Genomic DNA, 26,744 nt, shown 5'->3' on the forward strand with positions numbered 1-26,744 from the left:
TGCTGACTCACAGAAGAATAACTTGTAAACAACTCGACACACGCATTCCTGAATATTTACAGTATGTATGTGGATATTTAGACAGATTTTAAGTCACCATCATCCCACTATAAGATGGCCAGATACTTGACACACACCCACAGTTACTCTTGTGTGCTGTCTGTGTTTCTAAAAACTGTGACGCCATCAAGTTGTAAATCCTGGAGCTTTTCCAGAGTGAATGATTTGGGAAAGATAGCAAAAGATAGTAAATCCCCACAGGGGTTTCATTCATATTCATAAGGGACATACTTTAACTTCACAAATAACACACCTGAATGGTTAAATTCACATGCAAAATACAGTACAAGGGACAGAATATTGTTGCTAATTTAGACAATTATTAAATATTATGTTCTGATAATTAAAGATAAAATCATGCGTGTCTGTCTGTGATTACTCCTGCATGTATGTGTGCGGGGGTGTGTTTTTGTAGTAAGCTGTTACTCTATCCTTTACCCTTGCTTTCTTCTGACCTTCCACCAGTGCTCCTGCTCATTATTGTGTTGCTCTAATCTGGAGGGGACAGGACTGGGTGCAGAAGTGTATTTATCTTCCTGCACAAATAGGACCTCTTTCCGTCTGGTCCCTGCTCAGCTTGTTGTTGAAAGATAGTGAGCAGCGTAGAGAAAGCTTCAGTGCGTGCGTGTATTTGTGTGTGTGTGGGTGCGTGTGTGTGCACGGGTGAACTGAGATGTGTCCCAGCTGGCCCACAGACCAGCACACTAACCATCACCTCACTGCAGCAAATGCAGACAAAAGAGGAATATATCTTCCTTGTGATATTGATACCCCTTAACTCCGGGGGTGATTTACCCTAAATGAGAAAGCAACATTCCTCACAGAGGTTTGCTGTACTTGTAAAAGCCAGCAAGATCAGTGTTACAGAAAGTCCCTGTAGTGTGAGCCCTGTAGCCCCGTTTCCGCTTTTTCTCCATCACATCTGTTGGGATGTGTACTTTTGCTACTCATTGTCTAGGCATGTTTCTTTTCATTCCCTTGTTGTCTCCATGACATTAGGCTTGCAAGCAGGCAGTTATCATACTTCAAATGGCCATGGGCCAGGAAACCACTGTAGGCAAGCCAGTATTACAAAGCAACACAAAATGTACCATGAAAAATGATACAAAGGATGGCTTCTCTTCTTATCCTGTCAAAACTCTTCAATGCCATTCTGATAAAAATATTGGTAAACAGTTTGACCTCAGTTTTGTACTGCGGTCAACACGTTGACACTAACCTGTGCTCCCTTGTCTTAGCACTTCATCTTTATCCACACAAACATGCTTTAGTATAGTATTACTACATGGCTTTTTGAGCAACAATTAATACTCTGTTGGCTAAAACTCAACTATTAGATTTTAGGCTAAAGCTTTGGTACTTGCTCCTCCATCACTAAGCTGCTCATGCTGGCGGTAGCTTGCCTATTTAGAACTGTTACAGCTTCAGCTAGCTTTGACCTCCTTCTTAGTACTGGAGTTGTCAGTCACTGGTGTGCTTGGTGATGGATTGAACTGCTTCTAGATGGGTGGAGAGCGTTTTGTGGGCCTGTGCTGTCATCTTGTCGCTCTGAGATGACCCAACCACAGTCCTGGCTTCCTGTCAGCCATGTCTGGCTTGCCAATAGCACAGTGTGTGGCCATCCTGGCACCGTCAACTGGGGCCACTCACTTGCCCACTTGGCAAGCATCACTCAGTTTAAGACTGCCTTGATTTGGACTTACACCCTCAAAGCATGATCTAAGCTTACACATGCGTAGTGGCCTGTTTTCCAGGAAAAGCCTACATTGGTGAAAAACAAAGAGATAAGACAGACTCTTGATAAGCCCATGCTCAGCCATGAGAGGCAAAAGCAGAAATGCAAATTATTATAAGGAGCTGGTTTCACTCTGTGTGAAACTCCTCACAGTGTCCTCAATGTGACATGTTTGTGCTGCTCTAAAAGCACATTCTGGAGATAAAGGACAAGTGCAGAGCACAAAAGGAATTTGATTTGATGCGAAGAATGCAAAAGCAGAGAGCGGATGCACGCATGTTTTTGAAGGGGGACGGTTGCTGATAAGAGCACAACCTTCCCGTGTTTTCCCTTGTGTAAATTTACATTTCTGCAGTTTAAAGTAACCATGTCTGAAAAGTGAATTGATTCAATTGATTCAATTACAGTGAGGTTTCATATATCATTCATTTATTTAAATACACGATTCAAATGTTTATTTACTATTGCAGTCATGGGTTTGCTCGTGTTTTCCCCAAATTATGAAGGTTGGGGAATCATTTTCAATCTTTCCTGAGATTAAGATTGTGAATTGCATAACTGTGCATGTACTGACAATAAAATTATAACATTTAAGGCTATACTGTATATTGGAAATTCTCTTTTAAGACTCATTCATTTAATGGATTTTTACATTTTTTTTCACACATTCAAAATGACATGCAATGATGACATGTAAGATGTTTAAAAAGTTTAGTCAGTTGGTTTTAGAGTGGAAAAATGTGTGTGCAATGGAAAAAAACACAAGCCTGGTGTTATGCTGTGATTCAGATGTGGTGTCTTAAGAGTCCATTTCGTAAATGAAGTATGCTTTTATACAGGGAAATGGTTTGTATTAGATACACTATGAGTGGAAAACAGGACCATTTTGAATGCATCAATGACCCATGTGCTTCTTCTATTTACATGTGGATGCACCTGTGTGTTTGTATGCGTATGCGTATGTGCGTGTTTGAGGGGGTATGTTTGTATTTGAGTGTGACAGTGTATACTTTGTCGGCCTGAGGACACTTAGATTGAGTGTGTGTTGTTCTCTCTGGTGAGAGCACACATATGTGTTTGCATGAAGACCTGGTTCTATGTGGGTGTGTGTTTGATAAACTGTGAGAGCGTGTGGGAGACTGTTTGTCTATTCATCTGGGTGAGAGCAAGAGAGAAAGAGCAGAATGAGGAGGTGGAAGAGATCTGCTTCCAGCCTCTATCTTCAAGTCAATCTGCTCACAGTCACACAAACCTCTTTATCTCTCCCTTAGACAGAAGGGAGGGAGACAGGCAGAGAGAGACAGACAGAGAGGCAGAGACTCAGAAAAATAAATACGTTTAAAAAGAGGAAAAATACAGAGAGAGAGGGAGAAAGAGAGATTCAATCAGGCAGCCTTAAGAAGATAGAGCAGATTTTTGTTTAAGAGGATCATCAAAGTAATGCTCAGACAGCATCTGTCATTAAAAATATTTGTGCTATTTCAGTATCACCGCAATAAGCTATTATTGTCCAATTGAGAGGCTCTTTGTTGAAGAAAGATATATAGACAGTGACGATGTAGTACTTCAACTTTTATTGAAAGTTTTATGACCAATGTTATCAGCAAGCAGAAAATTATTTTACAGTGTTCAGTACTTTAGCCACAGTGGAAGTTGAGTGGCATTTGACGTCCTCTGCAGCTTCTTTTTCAACTAAACTGTGTCATCACACACACACACACACATACAATACATACAGTGCACACACAAACTTTGTCCCTCTCACACATGCATTAAAGCATCATATAACCGTGACTGATGTCAAAAAGAGGCATCAATTTTCAGTCATGAAACTGAAAAGCACACAATTGTATCTTAGCGTGGGTGTGTCTGTCTGTCTGCCTGCAGAACAAGCATAAAGAGCAAAAAATAAATAAATCAACCTCAGCTTAGTTGCAGGTCTGACACAAATGTATGGCTGTCATTTACAGTGCAGCTCTGGCAGCCGTCCAGCTAAAGAAGACGATCAGTAAGAGTTCGGAGGCACAGAGATCACATCTGGCAACAGGGATGTGTGCGTGTGTGTGTGTGAGCGAGGCTGCCGTGTTGCTGGCCTGTTATTGCAGTATCATGCCCCATTGGCTGATGAGTTGCCATGCTCATCTCTTGTTCCTCTCAGCCCCAATCAAACCTGTCACAATATTAGTCAGCGTGGCCATAAGTGGGAAATATGCCTCTTACCATTAGATCAATCAGTTATCACACACATCAGTCAGATTTGATCCAATGTGGAGCCACATCTGAAGCAGAGAGAGAGACACTGGTGGTGGTGTGATGTGCTCATGAAAGCTGGATAGTGACAGATGGAGGCTGGAATAAAGCTGGAGAACTGAACAAACTGAGAGGCTAAAGAGCTGAAATCTCATTTTCTCAGTGGCCTTGAGAGTGGAGCATGCTCAGTGCTGATGTTTGTCATCTTTCGCTCTCTGAGATGCTACTGCAGTGCTTCCCAGCAGGCTTGGCACAGGCTTACTCATGGACATCTCTCTTATGGAGCGATACAGTGGCCAGGCTGCAGCTGCTCAGTGGATACCTCTCTCTGTGTTTCTTTGTTTCACTCTTTTTCTCGGTTTAGCTCTGCCTCTCTTCATCACTCTCCTGTCTTACCTTTCTTTTATTCCTGCCTCTCTCACTTTTCCTCCCATTCTATTTCTTACACATTATCTCCTACTTTCGCGCTTGCATCCTTTCTTGTTTCTCTCTCCCTGTCTCTCATCCTCACTCCGCCCTTCCACATCTCTCTCACATACTCTAGTTGCTACCCTTAAGACTGTGGTTACCATGGTGACAGCTATGTGCTGCAGAAACGTCAAAGAGCTGAATCCACCCAGGATCACTTCCTTGTTTAACACTTAAATTCTTTCTTGATGTTTCTCTTTGATTTCTAGCAGCTCTCCGTAAATACCAAACAGCCATGCTTGATATGAATTCATCCATTCATTTGCTATGTTGTAAATGAGGCAGTGAATGTTATTTCTGGTCTCTGTGATCTTGATCTCAGCTGTTCCTGAGCAGAGTTAATAGTAACACTCAGATTTGGAATTTCATTTGACCTTGGCACAGCTGACCTTGAGAAAATAGCCCCTTCCTCAGGCCTCCAGATGTCACTGACATTGATTTGTGTCATGTCTCCCTTTAAGGGGGCTTCGCCAGCCCGCCCAGTGACATAAGTCTTCATTGTCTTGTCACATGCTTCTCATCTTATGCCTGACTGAAAGCAGCAAGACTGGCAGCATAAACCAGATTATATTTATGCTCAGAAATGTGTTTTACGCAGTCTCCTTGGTCTGTACCAACAACAAATACTGCTGCTGGATGAGCAGCTTTTTATTTCAGTAATCAGCAGCCTGCCTGTGTTGTTCCAACAACACACCTCAGTGCATGGTCAGCTGAGGAAGCAGATGCCTTGTTAAAAGGTGAATATCAGCAGGTGGGGCTGTTTTCTGTCATCTAATGAAGAGGACATTATTTTCACTCCCAAATGTCTCTTTTGCACTTTTTTTCCCCTCTGTCCTCCCCTTTCCTCCCTCCTTCCCTCCTTTCGTCTTTTTTCCGTCCTTCCCATTTATCCTCTTTTGTTCCTGTTGCTCTTAGAGGTTGTGTCCTCCCCCCGCCTTTGCCTTACCTCTGACAGTCAAGACTACAGACGTGTGTTAAAAGCAGGCAGTATACCCTACTTTAAGCCCCCCACAATCATATACACTTTGTTGGCAAAAAAGCAGACAGATGTAAAAAACGTAACCTAATGGCTGTTTAAAGCCATTATGTCTAAAAAGATAAACCCTCGTGTCTGTGAAAGGGCAAGAGTGCGGTTGAGCGGAATCAATGTGATGATGTGCAGGTATGCTATTGTTAGGAGGGAGCTGCTCAGCTCCATCATACAGGAAAACTGTCTCCCCTCTTCTAGGGGCAGCGAGGAGGGATTAGGAGGCAGGCGGAAATGGGGCCTGTGAAGCATTTATGAGCAGGGCATACAAAGGATCCATGTCAGAACTTTTAGGGGTTGACTCCATTTTTTTCTTTTTGATGTGCTCTTCAAGTCATGCTCCTCCCACACTGGCCCACTGTGCCCCTCCACCTCCAGACCCTGATCCAAGGACGGCCCACGGCTGTTGAAAAACAGCAGATGCTTTACTAGAAAAAAGAGAAAGAGATTTAGATGCACATGTCCATGGCCATATTTGTGTCTGGGTGTGAAAAATGGAGTTCATTTCAGACTCTTCCACAATCTCATATACAAAAGCTCAACCTTGTTCAGAGCTCGTCACACAGTCTTGTGGACAAGAAATCGAACCAAATTTTCTTACAGTGTGTGGTCTATGACTCCCTTTCCTTCCCCTTTCATGTGCAATATTTGCATATACATGTTTAAGTCTGCCAAGTGGGACGCAGTTGTGGCAAGTAGTGATCGTAAAACTCTATATATACACTGAACATTTTAGAGTTTGTTCACAGTTCAGCAGCAGTTCACAAGTTTGCAAAAACTTTGAGACCAGAGCTACATATTGATGACTATCCCCAAGGTTGTTCCCAGTGCTCCTACAGTTATGTGCAGTGCACCCTCATTACTCATATATAAATTGCACTAATTTGCATCCTGTGTGGCTTTGCTTGAAGACAATCGTGGGATCTTGAAGGAGCCGGTTCTAAATCTACATCCCATCATCCCGAAACTCCCATTTCTTTTGTCTTACGTCACAAATACTCGCATTTCTGACACATACATAAACCGCATGCCCACCCACAGACACACAGGCCTGGGAACGAGTCTCATCTTGTTGAACTGTAGAGGAGGAAGTGAGTGTTGAGGTTGGGGAGGGAGATAGGGTGGTGGGGCGGCAGGGGCAGCTTTCTGACACACCGTAGCCCCTGCCAGTCCTCAGTTACCTCTGCTGACAGATTAGATCATCGGGAACAACGACGGGGAGGAGAGGAGAGGGGAGGAGAGTGGAAAGAGCAATTCGTTTTTGAAGTAGGAAAAGCACTACATTGGACCTGATTGGCGTGTCAAACCTTGGCCTCGATTTGACCTCTTCTTACGCACAGATGAGGCTTATGCTACTGAGTGTGCTGACCTGTTAAGACATGACCCTTCTGCTGCCCCCTTCCAATCCCTGCTGCTGCTGCTGCCTCCTCCCAAGGTACGTCAAGAATCCTCTGCGGGCTGGACTGAGACAAACCCCGGGAGGGCCCCGCAGATGACTCATCAGCAGATTTTTTTTTTTAACACAGAGTTTCATTGAGAGTTACTCTTCTGTTGTTTTAACAAATTTTATTTTCTTGCCACTTAGGAGGGCAGTGGAGTTCAGTCAGCATGAAATTAGAAAACCTTACTTTGATATAGCAGCTTAAGATAATACTGCGATTATCATGTAGTCACAGTTTGGACTATGTCAAATGAAGATAAACAGATTAGTTGCAGCATTGTTGTTGTTGAAGTTATGTTTGAATTAGATATTGTTTCTCACAAACCTCTTGTATTAAAATCAGGAGTCGCTTGCCAAGACACTTCTGTACTTTCCCTGTGCTACTTCAGGAGCCACACATGTGCCCCTGCTGGCCTTCAGCTCAGTCCTGTCCTACCTTTATCTTATGTGTCTCCCCTTGCCCTATTTTCCTCTGTGCTTTCAAACTCTCTACTGAATAAATAGAAAATACCAAAGGTAAGCAAAGGTGAGATGCCTCCTCACCTTTCACAAATAAAAGACATGGATTTGACTAATTTGCAGAAGACCAGGGTCTGGTGTCATATGCACACAGCTGAGTTTTTCAAAGATAAAGGCATCTTTTAATGGTTCTAAAGCCTTATTGCTGCATGGACATTGATGACACCTGGGTAACAGCGACAGAGAGGGAGAGACACAACCAGAGACATGCTGGAACTCGTCTGTAGTACTGAGAGGGTGACTGACAGACAAGAGAGGTGAGGAAGGGGAGCAGCTAGGGAAGCCAAAGATGATTTGGTGTGTTTTTTCAAGAAGCAGTCTCAGATTCACAGATTGTGATCTGATATTCGGCACCTCACACATCGCTTTCTTACACGCATCCACAGAATCTGTGCTCAGCAAATCTGAACCAGATGTGAAGTGTTTTGGGACCCCGACATCAACCTGGCAAGGGCAGGTCTCTGAATTATCTGGGTGGGGTCAGCGGTGCAGAGGGGACAACTTAAGTGGTCTCGCTCCACTTTTGCATGGGTCATTACTAAGGAGAAGATGCTCCCGAGGTAGGGGAAACAGAGTTGGCTACAAAGCGTGGCCATGGAGTTTGAATGGGCCAACTTCAGACTTTTGTGTGGACTCCTTAGGACTGGTCTCTCTCCATCGTGGCTGCAGGGCCTGGAAGAGCCACTGCTTATCTGATAAATCCAGTAATGGAACAGTTGATTGCCTTAAAGCAATGGGAAATGCCTTCCTCGCTCCCTTCCTCTTTCTTCCCTCGCTCCTTCTGTATTCTCTCACTTTTCCCCTCTTAGTTTCTTGAGCAGTGCCTCTCTACCTTTCTCTCCTTATTTTTCTCCCTGCTCCTCCCTCCTCCCTCCCTCCCTCCCTCCCTCCTCCCCCTCTGCCCTGCTGTGAGTAGGTGGTTCCTTGCTGTACTTGATTGGTGTGAGTCTATATAGGAGGAGAGACGCTCTAACAGGCTCAGAGTCTGGTGGTGCCCACTTGCCACACGTTCCCAATAGGACTACCTGTTTTTTTTTCACTGTGTCTACTCCTGAGAGGATTTACTTACTTCTGACAGCATGACGGAGAGCAAGAGGAAAGATAAGAAAGGGAGAAAGAAGGGGGGTAAGAAAGGACAAAAGGAGAAAGAGGGCGATCCCACTCAAGGTAAAAGGAAATTATAGGTGGTTTCTGTGTAGCATTGTATGTATTTACATATATATGTGTGTGTGTGTGTGTGTGTGTGTGTGTGTGTGTGTGTGTGTGTGTGTGTGTGTGTGTGTGAAAGAAAGAGAGACAGACTTGGAGAGAAAAAGAGTGAGATTAAGTTTGTGTTACTGTATCACGGAAGTGTGGTACAAAGTAAGTATCCCCTTGGCTTGTCAAAGCTTGCTGCTAGGTTGTCACATGGATTGGTCTCCAACAACGTGTAGAGGCACATCTGGTTTTGGCAGCATTTTGGAATTGTGAGGAAGTCAAATGATATGACTTGTGTACAAAATCAACAAAAACTTTAGTTTTAGCTGAACAAGCTCTGGACCTCACAGAGCTAAAGTACAGCTGTATTATGAGCTCTCTGAAAACCAATGACTGGGAATAACTGTGCTTTATCACGATCACGTTTTCACGAATGGTCTGCCACACATCACAGGTTTGAATATTTTTTTTGCCTTTTTAACAAATTGATCATAAAAGTGATGTTTGTATCGCGTAATACGATGTTTCATTACGCGTTTTTTGACAGGGTTAATAATTCAACAGTTGCTAGAGTGCTTTCATCTTAATTGTGTGTGGTGAGTCATCCAACATAAAAGTCTGCCTATATTTTAGCAGGACGCTAGTTTGACATTGGAATAGCACGGGAGCTGTTTGTCTTTCAGAGTCACAAACATAGCAATGTGCTTGCTCAGTGGTGGATCCTACAAGCTACAGCATGTCACTGTAGTTTGACCTCAGGTCATGGGGAAGCCCAACATTAAGGACAATTTAAGACAATACCATGATTTTAATCGTAGCTGCTACAGAATGTGTCTTTCTTGGTTTGATCAGATACTGTATCTTAGGCAGCATCTCTTGATGTTGGTAGCCATTTTGTACCTGCTGATGTCACTCCTGACAACTTCCAACAGATTACCCTCAAGACTAATTTTTGGTAGAAGATGTTTTGTAGGCCTTCTAGGTATCCAAATTGTGCCTTTTTCAGCTTAAATGTGCTACTGTCATTGTTTTTGGCATCTGTGGTTAATTTTCTCGTTTTATTACCCATGAAAAGTTGAATATATAAATAATTACTGGTCCTCATTCCAAGTTTGATTGTGATCTATAAACATGTAAGATAAACAGCTCCCCAAACTACACTGGACACAGGGTGCTTGCCGAATATTTTTTGGCACCTTTGTTAACCAAAGCGCACAGCTGCCATTCACATAGAGAAGAGCTGCGTGTGATGGACATATTCTGGTTTATTTTCTCTACCTTTCACAAAATGACACAAATGAAAATAAACTTTGCTTGCCTATTGTTGAATTCAATCAAATTACATTTAACATTGTAACTGTAAGTGTATTTGCTGCTGTTGTTCACTGATACATGCAGCTGTGTCTTGTCAATTTTAAATGTATCCAGAGCGTGATAATCTGATCTTGAATCATCATTTTCCTAATGAAAAATTAGATCTGTTATTGATTTATCACAGAACTGGGTAAATGGGTAACCTGTGTGAAACCATACACTTACCCATTCTAAAATGGAGCTTCAAAGTAGGTCAAAATGAAGACACGCTCATGGATGATGCGTGTTGTGTCTGCACTAATGATTCTTCACACACCGCATCAGGTGTGTTCTGGGCCTAAAAGGCTCCAAAATGGGTCATCCAAGATAAAAAGAGAGGAACCAAACAACACTTTTAGAGATAGATCCTCTACCCACTACTTCACTCTGATCTAGCTCTTTAATACATGTTGCCAATTTGTAATTATCCATGACTGACATCACTTTGTTGAGGATGCAGCTTATCAATAAATCATCTTTAAAAGAAGTAATCATTTGAAAATCTGGGAACAAGTCTGCACAACCTGAGGTGCAGCTATGCGTGATCTATATACTAATTAAAAAAATATTAAATGAGTAGAAATGTATACAGCAGTGTGTGTGCATGTGTACACATGCTTGCGTGGATGAGGTGTGTCAGAATATAATTGTATGTAATCTAGCCCATGAGCACTCTTGAGGTTGAGGTTGTTGGACTGTCATTCAACCATCACCGACATCACAGGAACAAGACAGTATTGTACCCCAAGTTCCCTGAGAACTTAGTTTTCCACATTTATTGAAGGAGATTACCCCACAGCAGGTATTTCTCAGCTATAACTGCCTTTTCACTGGCTACGACGTCTCCAGCATTTGGACCAGAAAGTGTTGATTTAGGACATTCTGCTGCTGCAATGTTACATGATGATTTCCTCTGAGGTCTCTTTTTTGAAAGCCATGTGGCTGAACGTTAACACTCTTTAAAGAATGTTGCATGACTTTTCTAATGAAACAGGCCCAGGGTTAGAAAGGAAAAACTTCTGCAGACCCTAACAAAGACATTTGTGCCAAAATGTTGGTCCTCATTGGAAAGAAAAGACACCCGAGGGAGGGAAAAACTGTGCAACTTTGTTGTCTTTCTTAAGCATAAGTAAAGGAGAGCAAAATACTAAGGCATCAAATCTGTCATCAATACAATACAACATGAATGTATGTCTCTCTTTTTTCAAGTAGTAGTTAAAAATCCCTGTACAGTCTGCCTGACCTACATACTTTTGCTGGTGATGACATTATGATTCGTAAACTCCGTTTTATCTTATGTCAAGACAAAACACAACAAGTTCCTTTCTGTGTGACTGGGTTTGCGTGCGTAGTGAGGGTGGTAATAATTAGTTATGGAAGTGAAGAGTTGGCTCCTTCATTTTGTGCCAGATGCTTTTTATCATGTACTAACACCTGCCACACCTTTGCAACTGAAATAGAGCTACTTAAATTATTCAGCAACAAAACAGAGACCAGTAGTCAGAGGAAGTGGTGATGGGGAATCCTCAGACAACCTCAGCTTCCAATCCTGATGTGATCTTGCTTCATATAATTGCTCTTACAAAATAGCTTGTTGGTGTGCTGGTACAAACAACAACTGGAAACAGGAAAACTAATCAGAAAGCCAGCTAATACAACTTCACTCTTCATTCAACTGACCTATATGTACAGCATTATAGTGCCTATAAAACACCTGGAAATGTGTGCATAGAGAAACTCTGTTTTTGTGTTAAGTTCACTGTCCGTGATAAAACAAAACCACAAATTGGTAAGCAAACAGAAGTCTTTTGAAGGGTGGTTCTCAAAGAAAATGTCTAGAGAAAAATTATGACAAATCTTTAATCTGAAAGCAATCTGCAGATGAAATTGTTGGTTTACCAAAGAACTTACATGTAATGTTGTGAGTGCATGTTATGCACTATAGTTTGCCATGCTGTTATAGTGTTAACCATTTTCGGCAAATACTTTACAAGTGCCCTTCTTGCTTTCATATTTAGTTACTTTGCTATACCAATGAATGGACATATTTTACAAGAAACTACTTCAAACGTAACATTTGCAGTCTTTGGTGTGCCCACTTGTGCATGACTTCCCTTTCCCTCCATCTTTCTCCCCTCTTTCTCTATGTCTTGCTTTCTTTGTAAATTAGTCAGCTAGCGCAGCAGCAGTATTAAGCAGAATTCCCATCCCTTATATAAATGCCTGTTGACCAACGTTGAGTAGCCCAGGTTAGGAGGAGGGCAGATGTATGTTTAACCCAAATCACTGTGTCTGTCTGAAAAGGCATTACACATCTAGCAGAAACAGAGTCACATGGGTATCCCATTGGAGTTCTATATAGCTGTTGTGGTGCAATACAGTATTCGATCTGGTCTGCCCTGGTTTTATCTACAAATTCCTGAGAATCATATCTCTTGCTCAATGTTCAACTTTCTTCACCAGCCTGTATTTAATGTTGATTCCTCACCATTTCAGGCATGGGCAGGCAGTGAACATCCAGTGTGAGTGTGTGTGTTGGGAGCATTTGCTCACAGTGTTATATGGGGAGAGGCAGAAGGACCCAACCATGTAGAGCTATATACTGGGGTGGTGATTGTCAGTGGAATCAGTAGTATTAATGACACTTTCACATTACACATAGTCATTTCATTGATGGTTAATGTAGAAATATTGCTTAGTGGAACAAACTCTTAGTTGTTAATCTAAATGTTTTGTTGGAATTGTTCATGTAACTTGAGTAACAAAATAATTTTAATTTGTACATCATGTGGCTGCTACTGAGAGGCAAATGTCAAGGAAATGATCATACAGTATTTGCATCCAGCTTTTTTTTTTTAGCACAGCTACCTATGAAAGTGTCCTGAACACAAAAGTAATTTACAAAGCAGTAAGACCAGGACAGAGCAGGCAATGGGTTTAATAGGATGTTTTATTTTTTTAGATTTACATAAAACTAGTATTGAAAGGGAATAAATTTGAAAATTAAATAAATAATTACTATCCAGTTACAACTAGTTAAAGAACAGTAATACACTGTTCTTCATAAGAAGTCACAGCAATCATTATTGCAAAAGAGCAATGTAACACAGAGACCACTAAAGCATTCTAGCCAGGATGAGTTTCCACTGTGTAGGTTGTGCAAAAGTAATCTTATTTTAATTTTGTTTTGTCTATTTCAGTATGACAGTTTCCACTGAAAATGTTGACACATTTTTATTTAATATGCTGTAAGATAGATATAGATATTGTGAAGGCGATTGAAGCAGATAACCTGTGAAGAGGTGACTCTGGACTCATTTTTGGCTTTCCTTGTTGGTGGTTTTTGCACTACAAGACATGGTGGTCATAGAGCTGACTGTGAGCAAAGATGTTCACACTTTGTTAATTGCAGGAACTTTTTGTCATCCAGTTGCTATACCCACCAGCTATTTCACATACACAGTAAGCTATTGAGTGACACTTGTACACAATTTACTATTGTCAGCAATACAATTTGAAATTTGGTTGATATGAAACTACGTGGCAATGGCTATAAAACTGATAAAGTATCACAAAATCAAGACTCTGTTAATTGGCAGCATGTCCTATTGCAGTATAATGTATGCTGTATATACCGTACTGCAGACATCTAAACAAGTAGCCCAGTTACCATATGCATGAACTGTAGAGGTTTATGTAAAAGCACCAAATGTACATTGAATATTTCAATGTTTTGTATATTTCAGAACCATCGCAAAAACAGTTTACAGTAAAAACTGCAATATTGGATCGCTAAACCACTGAAACAAACGTAGACACAGATTTGCAATCACTCACTGTGGAGGAAAACCTGTTCTCTGGCAGGAACGGAGACTGTGGCCAATTGGTAAAGTTTGGCTTCAATATGTTCAGGGCAGTGAAACTGTAAATGGAGGCCAGTTCTGCTCCCTGTAAGCAAATATGAATGATTTGTCCTAATTCACCCAAAGTAGTAGCATTTATGATGGCTTTTTGGCTCTTTCCACTGATTTTTTTTTGGTTTCTGGGGGGTTGACAAGCAGCTCTTTTTGGAAACAAATGTTTACATTCCACCTTCACCTCACTGTCTTTTGAACTTTTATTGCAAATGACATGTTAAAATATCTTGCTAGCCTACATAATTTAAACTATTGAAACAGTGGCAAAATGTGCTTTGGTGATTTTGTGCTTTTCACTGTGCAACCAAACAAAATCCCAAAAAACAAAGTTAGCTAACTTTTTTTCAGTTCACATTTGTAGAAAACGAGGAGCCCATGCATTGTGTTTACATTGTTTACTGTACTTTTGTGTCTGCTTTGAAGGCTTGTTGTGTGCAGAAACCCTACTAGATTTACATCAATAGTCAGTGATGGATTGCTAGCAAAATTTTTAGACATGAAAAGTGATAAAAACCAAAAATTGATTTACTAAAATTGAAGTAGCCATTGCCATTTCTGTAAAAGTCTAATCATAAAATAATTTTTCATTAGTGTCCATAAAATAATCATCTTATAGCACAAAAGTCTTTGGTTGTCTGGATTGTGGGTAAAATGTTGACCAAATCAGAATAATAGAAGTTTGACATGCAATGTTGGACTTCTTTATATGTTTTACTGTCACAGAGAAACATAAAACATATTTAATTAATTTGAAAAGTAACCCTATTTGTAGCATGCCTATCGAGTTTAATGAGAGTGAAGTAGAGGGTTTGGAGTCATATACAAACAATGTACCAGATAATCATTTGGTGAAAGTGCATTTGGCTGTGGTGAGAGGCTGTTAAATGATCTCTTTGAACAGATGTTGTGTTACAGTGACTAGTGTGCAGTGTCTGAAGACCATTCCCACATGCAAGACCCATTTCTCTAGCTGTCTCACCATGTAATTTGTCTTTTGACAACGTGCAGCGAAGTGACATAACACCAGAGTAATCAGGGATACTTTGTCTACAAGGGAAAATACAAAGGCATGCCTTAGATTCCTTTTCTAAGCTCCTGGAAGTAAAACAGAAATGTTAACTCAATAATACGAGCAATGCATTGTTAATTCATGAAGTGACTTTGTTTTTGAACCTCTTTCTGGGCTGAGGTTTCCAACTGTTACCCAAGGCATGAGCTGTTGACACGCCGGTCAAGCTTCTATTCTCGAATTTGGTTTTTATAGTCCATGTCTGCAGCTGCCCCTCCGCTTCAAAAAGAGAGAATCAGGCTGTTGTTGAGGCAAGGGTTTATCACTGCTGCCGGACACTTTTTTCCACTGGTGTAATGGGAAATGAGATAACCATTTGTCTCCAAGAAATTATTTTATTTCCAATGATAATGCCTCCTTATTTTCTTGTTGGAAAACATTAATTATAACTGATAAAAAGTTGTGTCCATCAATTATCTACTGTATGACTGTTTTTCACATCTGTCATTCCAAACATGAGCAACTGCTGTATATCACTGACCAAGCTGTCAGAGAATGTTCTTTTATGATTTCTAGACGTTTATGGATTTTAGAGGTATTTGTTGATTAATTTATTTTGTGTTACACAGATAAAAGAGCTTCAGAGACAGACATTATTTAACATGGATGTGAAGACTACTCTCTATGCAGTATAATGTTAAACATCTGTATCTCAAAGCTAGAGTATCTGATGGACTGTGTCTTCATTAGAGCTGTATCCTGTAGATGGAGCAGACCCTCTTACACATCTGGTTCGCTGGGTTGATGAGAAGTACAGTCCTGTGTTTCTGTAACTTTTCCAGGCAAGGACAAAGCTTGTTTAATTTGCTTGGCAAGGACAAACCTGTGTCCAGCCGAAGTACTAAACATTTTTCTTTATGCTGCAGCCTCATTCCTGCTTTTCTCTGACTACGACTGACAAGGCTTTCCTCAGGCAGTGTGCTGGGCTGAGTCTGGCAGAGTGAAAATGGAAATCATGTACACATGCAGACTTTTGTAAGTTGTACTCTGTTCTGTAAGGTTTTGTATCAGTCATCAGATACAGCAGTATTCAAACAGTCTTTCTAATTAGATTCCAATAAAAGTTTTCTTGCCAAATTGTAACAAGAACAACTCATGAAAATGTGTGATGAAGCTGCTTATCAAACATCACATATGTACACATTTTATAGCATTCATCAATGTGACATGTAATTACAAAACCCTGTGTCATTACGTGCAGTACAACTGATACAGTGTTGGTATTTTTCCATTAGCCAGTGTAATATGAAAACAGGGCATTGTGCAGTCTGATCTTTTATTAACATCAAGTCTCATATAGTACATTGCATTGGTTAAATAACAGAAAATGTTTAATGAAGAACATCTGGAGCATCAGGACTCTCATGTTCAGTATATGGCCTTGCTGGAGGCTATTGATAAACCCACCTACACCACTTGAAGAGCTGATTTTAAATGGTGATTTACCGTATATGTTCAGCCTATATAATGTTATGACTTTCAGCAAAACCACATTTATGCCTTGCTGCATAAATGAGGGTTGGCAATTGTCCCAAACCCTTTTGGGACAATAAAAATCTTGAACTAACTGCCCAAGCAATCGCAGCACAAAGATCCATCCTGAGAATAAGCTCATTAAGGTTACTAAGTACCCCGGTACAAAGGCACATCTGCCTTGTGTTAGAATCTTCGTCTTTCTTTTCCAAATACCATGAATATCATCACTCACATTTTCCAACAGGAAGCTGTTCACAGATAAAAGTCCACTGTCTTACCAGCTACAGAGTAATTTTAGTAACAAATAGCTGCTTTTGAACTAAAAATAGTTGCTTTTCCATTGATCTGTGCTGTTTGTGAGCTATTTTGAATTTGACATTTAACTATCTGTGATTCCAGTGGAAATTAGCACAAAGTGTACGCCAGACAAACAACTCTCTTAGTGTATGTGCTATTCAGTATCGTGGAATAATCATGGCTTCTTGTAATGTGAATTGCCTTTGTATTTCAAAACTGGTCATTGGTGCCCCTTAAATTGGGAAAATGTCAAAGGTCTTCAGCACTGTCAATGATCTCTCCAAGATTACTGTACAAATTAAGCTAATTACAGTGATAGGATTTAATTTTAAAATAATCTAGACAATCTACATCTATGGGCCTCAGACATTTAAGTCAGACACAAAATGGATGTACAAGGCTGGATGATAGTAGACTTTATCTACGCTGCGTAATTGTCATCAACATCAACTGAGAAGTCGCTCAATGCCTGGTACCAAAGAGATCCATGGCTGGAACTGAGAGCTGTGACCTCTGGCTCCTATCAGGAGTAATAGTGCCAAGTGACCAGAGGTGGCAGAACACACAGGATGTACTCACAAGGTGCTTGGTTTGCTGTCGACAGAGCTCTTGAATATCCACATCTGCCGGGTTTGCAAAGCTTAAGAAAGGGCTGCTGTTTGTATGTGAATACTTGTGTGTGTGGCTGATATGGTGAGCTGAGTTAGGATGAGTAATAACCAACAGTGACATCTGCAGAATTGACATGGGACGATTCCTTCAAAACACTGCAGAAATTGATGGTAAATTTGACGTGTGTAAATGCTGTTTTAGACGCAAACCTAACTGTACCCCAAATCCATCACACTTACTTATCCACTTAAATCCACAAAGAAAATGAAAAATGCAGTATCATTAAGGTTTTTCTTTCTGTGCAGACGCGTCGCCTTTATCAGATCAGTGAAGTAGGACAGTCTCTCAAAATAGAGGACGACGGGATAATTTTGGTGCACCTCTATTTCACTGTTTGATTTAAGTCATTACCTATGTATACTTCACTTTGCTTTGTCATGCTTTGTTTGTCTTCATTCTGTTGTCACCCTTTAGAGGTGGTGCACAGTAAACAGCTGTAATTTGTAGGACTACTCAGTTTAGCATGTCATGCATAAAAATGTAAATGTTACACACGGAGAGAGTTTGTGTGTAAGAGAGAGACAGAGAGAGAGATAGGGGCATCCTGGCCAGCCTCTGGGTGACCCTTGTTCACCCCTTCTCTCTTGCTCCACCCTGGATGAGTCTTCTCCTAAACATGTGTGCAGCTGTCAGCTGGCAAGTGTTTGTGTGAGTGTGTGTTGAGTGTGTGTGCATGTATGTGTGCGTTTGGACAGAGATCATTTTTCATATTTCAATTAGCTTTTTCTTCGGAGGAAAAAAAGTTGCAAGAAAGTATGGAATATACCAAGATAATGATTATCTTCACATATAATAAACACTACGGTATAACTGAATGAACATGGCTCAACAGAGTATAAAAGTTGTAAAAAGTGACTGAATGAAGTTTGTGATAGAATTGAACAGGTTTTGCAGTTTCGCAAAGTACTGCAGCAGATAAAAGAGTTATGATAAAAGCGTTTTCTTTTTGATATTGTCATCACAACAAACTAGTTATTATATTATTATAGTGTCAAAATGTTATTGGCTTTTCTTGTTTACCAATTGCCTCTAATTGCGCATGAGTTTGTGTTTGCAGATTTTCTTCATCAGCTGGTGGATGTTTGCTAAATATTGCTTCAGGTGTTTTTATAACAGCAAAACCAGAGTGAAATTCAGCCTGTTTATTAGTCTGAGGCAAAGTTGATAATGTCTCTAGTGACAACATCTGGTGGTCACATGAGAGAGTTGTTGGCTCAGTCCATAGAGATGATGATTGGCTCCATTGCTGTCTCTCTGTCCTTCTTTGTCTCGCTGTTTCTCCTAAAACACTAACACACAATCATAACAGAACTGTGCAAACCAAACTATAATCAAGTTTGTGTCTATAGTGGTTAATAACATTGGTTTTTTCTCTTTCTCTCTTTTTAGCTGCGGCTCCAAAGTTAAAACCGATGAGGAATCCTATAATAGTGGACGAGGGAAGCAAGCTTACAGTTAAGTGTGAGGCCACAGGGAACCCTCTCCCTACCTACAGATGGTTCAAAGATGGCAACGAGCTGAAGAAAAGCAAAAAAGTCAGAATAAGGAACAGCCAGTGAGTACAAGTCACCCATGTCCTGTAAACGTACACAAACAGTGTAAGATGAAAAGAGACGGAGTTACTCCAAAGTCGAAGCAAGGTTGCTTTTATCAGCAGACTGTGCTAATGCAGTTTTTCAGACACCAGCTGTTTAAAAATCAATATCAATATAGAAATTGAATAAAAACATTTATTTAGTATTTGGTATTATTAAGGCTTATTCCTTCATTGAAATGTAATGTAATGTTTTATATTAAATCAAGTAAATGTATGATCCCTTCTTATGCCTATATAACTTTTTCATACAAATAAAAAGTTACATTTAAAACACATCCACCCTCAATGTAAGTTACCAGTCAAGTTTTGCTTGATGGAGTACAACCAGTGGCTGATGTTTCCTAACTTTAGCTAGACATTGCTGTGTATAAAACTGACCTTATAGGGTCATGACTTGTTCTCAACTTGTGCTACTTTTACACTTCATTTTAGCATGTTGCAGTTAAACATTTCAGCGATTTAATCACAAGAGTACTCTCAGCCCATAGACTTTACATTGGAATGACATCACACACAGAAATTAGCTTTTTTACACTTTCAAAATTCACAACACAAAGAGTTATAATTGACCTTGTTTGCAGTTCGAGGTGTTCTGTCAAAAGTTTTACAGACGTTTCTTTAATGATAGCAGTCGATTGGAAAAATTCTTTTTGGGCTGCAGGGGATTTTTTTGTTGCAGTTCACAGTCAGCCACTGGGGCAAATTAGCAGCGAGGCTGATTGGCGCCGCCATATCCAGGTTTCTCTCAATCAGGCCGGCTAATGATGACATAATTACGGCAACTAACTCAAGAGAATATCTGCAAAATGTTAGATATTTTTGAGGAGAAAATACCAAATAGTAAAAACGAGCTTAAGTAGACAGCATAGTAGTAAAACCTCCTGCTGATGTAAGGATATTAAAACCAAGAACCCCTTTTATAATACAGTACGCTTGATAGCCGTAACACTTGGTCCTATCCTTTCTTATTGTAAGCAGTTTCTCCCCCTCAAATTTGGCCCCAGAGTAAGTGATTATGTATCCCTGTCAAAGCAGAGAGTTGTTGCCATATTGCTGCTTGCCCTGTTGTCTGCCTCTCTGTCCCCCATGTTTCCACTTGTTGTGTTTCCATGCTATTTCCTCCCTGCCCCAATTCCCCTGACTCAGCTTTGCGAGTGTTGTCTCCCACAGGAAAAACTCCAGAGTCCAGATCAGCAGAGCAAAACTGGAGGATTCTGGGAATTACACATGTGTGGTGGAGAACACAGTGGGAAAGGACAACTCCACTGGCACTGTTAACGTCCAAAGCAGTGAGTACTGACTCCTAAGCAACAAGTGAAGTGCCACAGATGTACACTGTTGTTGTTATTATGACTGTTCTCTTGCCAAATGAGAGATCAAAAGGAGCCATCTCAAACAGGCATGTAACAATGGTAACATGCATGAAGAACAACTGTCCACACGTGTGGCTGTGGTCCATTAATCAGTGGAGCAGTACATCATACTTGGAGGTGAATGGAATTTAAATGCAATGTATGGTGTGATCTCTCAGTTATTCTGTTCACTGCAGTCTGCCGGCAATGTGAAATCCCACAAAACTACACAGCACAGTGCCTTTGACCGTCACTAGCACACAACAAAAGCAGCAGACTATAGAGTAAAAAACCTAAAACATGGCTCGACAGAATATGAAAGTTGTAAAAAGTCCCTAAATCTTCAGAATGTGTGATAGAATCTTAACAGGCTTATTCAGTAGTGGTGTGTGTGCATTGCTGAGTTTTGCACTGTACTGTAGCAGATGAAAGACTTTTGATAACAGCTGCTTCCATTTGGTGGGGTGGTGAGTTTGTGTTTGTTTCATGCAGTGCGGGTAGTGAGTGTGTGACTGCTGTGGGTCGCTTGTTGTCTGAGTGGATGGAGCCAGAAAAAATATAAGGACCTTACACAGCAGATACAATTCATGTAGCTGTGCTTCTGCCTCGATCAAGGAAGGACTTGATGTTATCTGGTTCTGGACTGTCAGAGAACTATACAGCAGGTTGTCTGGCACACATGAGTCAGAAACTGCTTGATGTCCATGAACTTCCTGCTGGCACATTGAATTCACCTGGCTGTTCTTTCTATCTATACTGTATATTCTATCTGTACTGTGATGTTGAACAGAGTCAGTGCAGACAGTGTTTTTTTTTTTACTTACTATGGCATGACGACATATTCGTATTCATGCTATTGCAAGTGAACCATGTCACTATACTTTCACTGCTTTTGGACAATCAGTGAGTTAAAAATAATGTGATGCCAAGGAACGTTCCGTATACCGCACTACAGAGGAGATACTCTCATTCTCATTGCTGACCTTGACAGCAGGATGATTTCTGTGGACATCCCACACTGGCATGAGGGAATGAGAGGTATAGCTGGTAAGGAAAAGGGAGGGACTGGAGTTTAGCCATCACTCAGTGTCCTTGTATTAAATTTCAAGCACAATAATCACTCCCCCTTCTCTCTTTATATTTGTCAAGGCCACCTTTTAGTGCTATTGTTTACGGTTAGCAGACTTAAGCTGAGCTGCATTATTAGAGTAGCAGCTCTTTTCAGATAAAGAAATGGCCCATTGTGTTTGAAAACACAGAGATTCTCAGTAGTTCCAACAAGCAAGTTTCATTTCCAGCAAACAATTGTGCGGAATATAAGTCATCCATCTTGTATTTAAATGGGTCTGCACATTGCCTCTTTTTATTTTCTGACATCTAAAAAGCTTCAGTTGAGTTTTATAGCCAGATCGTGTGACTTATACTGTATGCCTGTTATGACACTTGGCTTTAATCCAGTGCAATGATATACTGTATTTCTTTCTACTCCTGAGCATGCACTATTAAAAGGGTCATAGACTCAAGATTCCAAGCCAGTGCTAACATTTATGAAAAATTCATTTGATAAACGGTAATCACTGTAACAATCATGCTTAATGGCAATTAAATAAAATAGGTTAAATCGTGCTCTACACCCTGCAAAGGTCAGGGGAATCCCTGGTGGTAGCACCTGTTTGACTCAGTGTTTAATGAAGGCTTATGAACATGTGACTGGTGGCCCATGAAACTCTATATGATGATCTTAGCAGGCAAAAGTGCTTGTAATGCAAAGAAAATATAATATTACAAAGCAGTGAACAAGTGGGCTGAGACGTACAGTAGCCACAATGGATAAAACATGACTGAGCAATGATACGGTACACTAGACAGTGTTTTCATTCATAGCAACACTGTTAAAAACAAGAAAAAACATGACATCCAAACATCTGGAGCAAAATATGATGTATCTTTGATAGAGGGTGCTAATAGTTAAAGCTGATGTTAAAACACATTTGTGCATATTTATGCCCAGTGCTTTGAATCTCATACACATTTGCACATTTTTGTGCATGCGTTTGTGTAAATGCATCCCTGTATGTGCCTTGCGAGGCTGCCTGTCAGCACCGCCTTTTCCTTAAATCACTCCTGGATATTCAAACAATGGCATCACTGTAGGTCCTATCATGTGCCGCGATCATCAGATGTCTGTCTCCATGTGTTTTTGTTTGTGTATGTGCGAATGTGCTTGTTCACTGTTCAATAAAGAAGTCCCATTGTGTTACAACAGCACGCCTAGTTTCGTCATGCTTCGGGGGAGAAGGCAAGACAGGGCGAATCAGGGGTGGTATGTCCATAGGCAGGGGGAGGGCTTCGCTGAAACTACATACGTCAATAAAAGGAAATGGCAGCAAACAGTGCATGTTGCTGTGATTATCATATGCTGATGAGAGGCTGAAATCAGCAGAGGTTGAGAAATGTTTGTGACAATAATGGGCTTTCTTTGCCTATAAAACCGGTTGGATTTAAAAACATCTGTTTGAGCCAAATGTGCTATTTGCTTGATTTTGATGCAGAGGACATATAATTCGTTTAGACCGAGAGCTGCTTTTCATCCTAAGGTCATAAGAGAAATGGCTATTGTGTTAAAGGGCTGCAGTGGAATATGCTTGCCTGCTGCAGTATGTTGCCGAAGCAGCATGTAGCCGCAGTATTATCTGTGTATGTGTGTATTCTAGAGAGGGAGAGCAAGGGGAGGGGTGCAGATGTAGATGGACAGAGAGAGCAAAAGAAGAAGAGAGCGTGAATAAAGGGGGGGGATTACAAAATGAGGGAATGCATGACAGGAAGCAGACAAAGACATTGGGGGACAGAGCGAGAAGGGGATACAGTGAGAGGAAAGAGAGACAAACAGTAAGGGAGAGAGAGAGAAAAGTATGAAGAGGAGGAAGACAAGAGCCCGCTGTGTTGCAGAGGAGACTTGCACACCCATTTTAGAATGCAGTTAGTGCTTGCTAGCTTTGTGCGAAGCACCTTCCTACCATATCTGATGTCTACAGTCAGGTGCTGGAGCTGTTGTACCACTGACGGTATCTAAAATGCAAGCATGCTAACACAGCTGGAACCTGCTTTATCAATGTGAAGTCTCTGAGGAAAATGCATTCATTATAAACATCTGCCATCATACTGACTTGCACAGACAGAAAGGGAAAGCTAACGATCATAGATGATAAAGTCAAGAGCAGCTCAGCACTGGAGCATATCACTCTAACCCTCGCAGTGAGAAAGGATGTAGCACATGGCTGTGCTTGCCTGCTGTCTGTTCTGGTGAAGGCAGACTTTGGGAAACCATCACTCAGCTCCACCACATGGTGAACACAGGCCACCACAAGCTCAGCAGCTCACACAGACTCCTGCACTGTGCCAGTCATTGATTTGACTCATTGTTGTGTTTGTGTGAGGTGGAAGGTGGAAGTAGCTCTTGATTAATATTATTTTTTAAATTATTTATGTATTTGTTTTGGGTTTCTTTTCTTAATTTTGCAGGGAGGGGGATCTTTCTGCATTCCTATTTTTTCAGAGTAAATGCAATAAACTCTTTCTCTTTTGCATTTGCACTGTTTTTTAAACAGTTTGGTTATGAAATTTCAGCTGTACCAAACACAAAACATTGAGCATTGAGCTGAGCAAAACATTTTATAAACGAGTTTTAACAAAGGTACTTTGAGTTGATATGCATCAATTACACAAACAGTGCCAGACAAACCTGACACGTAGCCCTGAGGTGTGATGAGGAGTTTCCTAAACATTCCTTAATAAAAAGTGATAGCTCAATTTATCATGAAGGAGTATGTAGAGGGGAAGAATCACTGCCACTTGCCATAAAAAGCAAAAACATGGAAACCTTTATTATTGATACTACTCACAACAGCTGGTCATTACTCAGCCCAGCCAACCCATATCAATATTTGTTTAGCGAGACAAATGCGACAGCCTTGTAACTCTGAGCCGAGATGTGGAGTATGGTGTGCAAATTGCCTTGGGCGGGAAAAAAGAACCAGTGTGTTCAAGGCTGAACCAAAACTCAAAGTGAATCCCTCATGCATTGTAAAGCACACAGTACATTGTGGCTTCATGCCAGCCATGCGGTTTGCCAATAACATTGAATGATTGGACCAGTGTTTTCCTCATGTCTTTTTGTTTGACTAGTAGAAGTGAAACGCACACTGATGGCTGATATTAGGTGCCAATTACTGTATAATTATTCAGCACAGATGGTTGGATGTTCTGCCGAACGTTGAATGTTTAAGTTGCTTGTTATCGATGTTTCAGCCTTAAGACTCGTTTAATACTCTCTCCTTCACTGCGGCTGCATTTTAGCTGAAACATGAGATCAGTCAGTGGAGGAATTTTGACATTCTTTTCTGAATCCACAAGACTTTCCTCCATGTTTTATTGTTTGTATTTTGCCCACTTTGGCATTGTGACAGAATGCATAACAGTACACAGCATGTGTGTGAGTGTGTGTCTCCTGGTGGTCTGAACTATCATATGTCCTTTTAGCAGTTTCTATAACAATTGCTGCCTTTTCCAAAGTGGTGTTTTCAGCCTTATGCCCAACCCCCAGTGTAGAGGACCGGGGACCATTTGTTGTCCATGTGGTCTGACCTCTACCCTGTAATCAGTCTGGCATGGTAAGACCTGCTGGCCTTTTGCAGAACGGTGTAGTATATCATCGACTGTTTTCTATAAGGCCAGTGTGAAGGAGCAACACTCGTCAAAGTTTGCTTGGCTCCACGTGGCTTCAGATTAAGGCCTCCCATTATCCTACAGGCTGCTGTGTTGTGATAAGCGCTTGTGAGGCAGCCATGTGTCTGCAGGCTGCAGGTCACATCCTTGGGGGGTGATGTGCACAGCTCCACTGAGAGAGTGTGTGAGCGTCCAGGAATGTGCTGATGGAAATCACAGCTGAACATATGATTGCTCCAACCTCAGCAGTCATGGCTGGGGCCACCAGCAACAATTTTGCGCAAGCATGTGCGCTGACCCTCACACACAGATGCACAAATGTGCACACACCTTTACATGTTTTCACTCCCCATCCTGAAGTCAAATACAGTTGTCGTCCCCCCCCCATCACAAAGAGTCCACTGCAGGAAGCTGAACTCACTGTCTCATGTACAATGCATTGCACATCATTCAGCTACAGAAAATCTATTCATTTATCAATTCAAAAGTATTTGTTGATGCATTCCTTTAAAGTATAACAGGATGGTTCTGATTAGTAGTGATTTGACACTACAGTGTCGCTCTATCGAGGGACCTAAAGTATGCCAGAAAAACCTCTGAAAGTGGTAAAGAATCAGATGATTTTACACTTTTATTAAGGAGTAAACTCATCTTATTGGCCATTATCAAAGATTTCATAAATTTGTGCTACACAAACTGCATTTGCCTTGACAGCTACAAATAGTCTTTTGTATTTTACTATTTCAAATTAAGCTCAGTTGTTAAAGCAGATATGTTACACTCCAAACATCCTGGGCCTAAATCTTAAGTTAAAAAAAAAGATTTTATTGTTATGATAATTTAAATCAGTCAGTTCCTACTGTAATTATTTTTAGTATAGTTGTAGTTTAAATAAATGCTTTTAGAGGCCTAATTGTCACTTGACATTTTAGCCTGATTTTAGGTAAAATCATGTTTAATGTCCTATAGTCGGGTTTATTTGTCATACTTGCTGAAGATAGTTGGGGACATGCAAGAGAAAACGTATCAAAAGATGTTGATAAACACTTTGACTCATGTTTTGTACAGTATGATTCAGATTCAGTAATCTTTTAGCCTTGGAATGGAAAGCCATTATTTTTCTGTTTTTTAGTTTCACATTAAATGTTACAGAGAACATGAACACACAAATAACCATAAACCAAACAAAAATACTCCCACAGCTTTTTCTGTTTTCTTCCAGTAAGTTTTCATATCTGTCCTACGTAAGTGAAACATTACAGTAAGTGCTACTTTGAACTAGATAAACAACAACTTCCCTCGCTCCTTCTATGTCTCTATCTAGTAAAAACAAAACATACTCACTCTTGCTACGCAAGCAACAAGATAAACTCAACTGTAATGACGCTACAGGATGTTAGTTGTGGTCTTTGTTGAATGTGGAGTATCTGCACACCAGCCAATTCTATGGATTGGTGTGGGTAAGCAGCAGCAGCCATGTCTGAGAGGAACAGGCACATCTGCGAAGCATTCTGTATTTACTGGCCACTGGAGAACAGCCTGTCGGGTTCTGTGGATCAAGCCGCTGTGCTATTAGTCATGCCCACTTT

General features: G+C 40.7%; 1 protein-coding gene across 9 annotated transcripts in view; it reads left to right on the forward strand.

Annotated features, from left to right (window-relative positions):
* Positions 1-26,744, forward strand: part of LOC122887875 (pro-neuregulin-2, membrane-bound isoform-like) — a 74,988-nt gene that overhangs the window by 15,356 nt on the left and 32,888 nt on the right. For 3 of the 9 annotated variants that reach the window (XM_044221517.1, XM_044221516.1, XM_044221515.1), the window contains exons 1-3: positions 8,436-8,667; positions 18,871-19,036; positions 20,249-20,367. In XM_044221517.1, the coding sequence (XP_044077452.1) occupies positions 8,580-8,667; positions 18,871-19,036; positions 20,249-20,367 (373 nt within the window). In that variant the 5' untranslated portion in view covers positions 8,436-8,579. Of the gene's footprint in view, positions 1-6,957; positions 6,976-8,435; positions 8,668-9,131; positions 9,152-15,994; positions 16,012-18,870; positions 19,037-20,248; positions 20,368-26,744 lie in introns of those variants that run through there. The other 6 variants (XM_044221513.1, XM_044221512.1, XM_044221514.1 and 3 more) reach the window with 4 other exon arrangements.

This window comes from Siniperca chuatsi, linkage group LG14 (genome assembly GCF_020085105.1).
Source record: "Siniperca chuatsi isolate FFG_IHB_CAS linkage group LG14, ASM2008510v1, whole genome shotgun sequence".
Lineage (NCBI taxonomy): Eukaryota > Metazoa > Chordata > Actinopteri > Centrarchiformes > Sinipercidae > Siniperca > Siniperca chuatsi.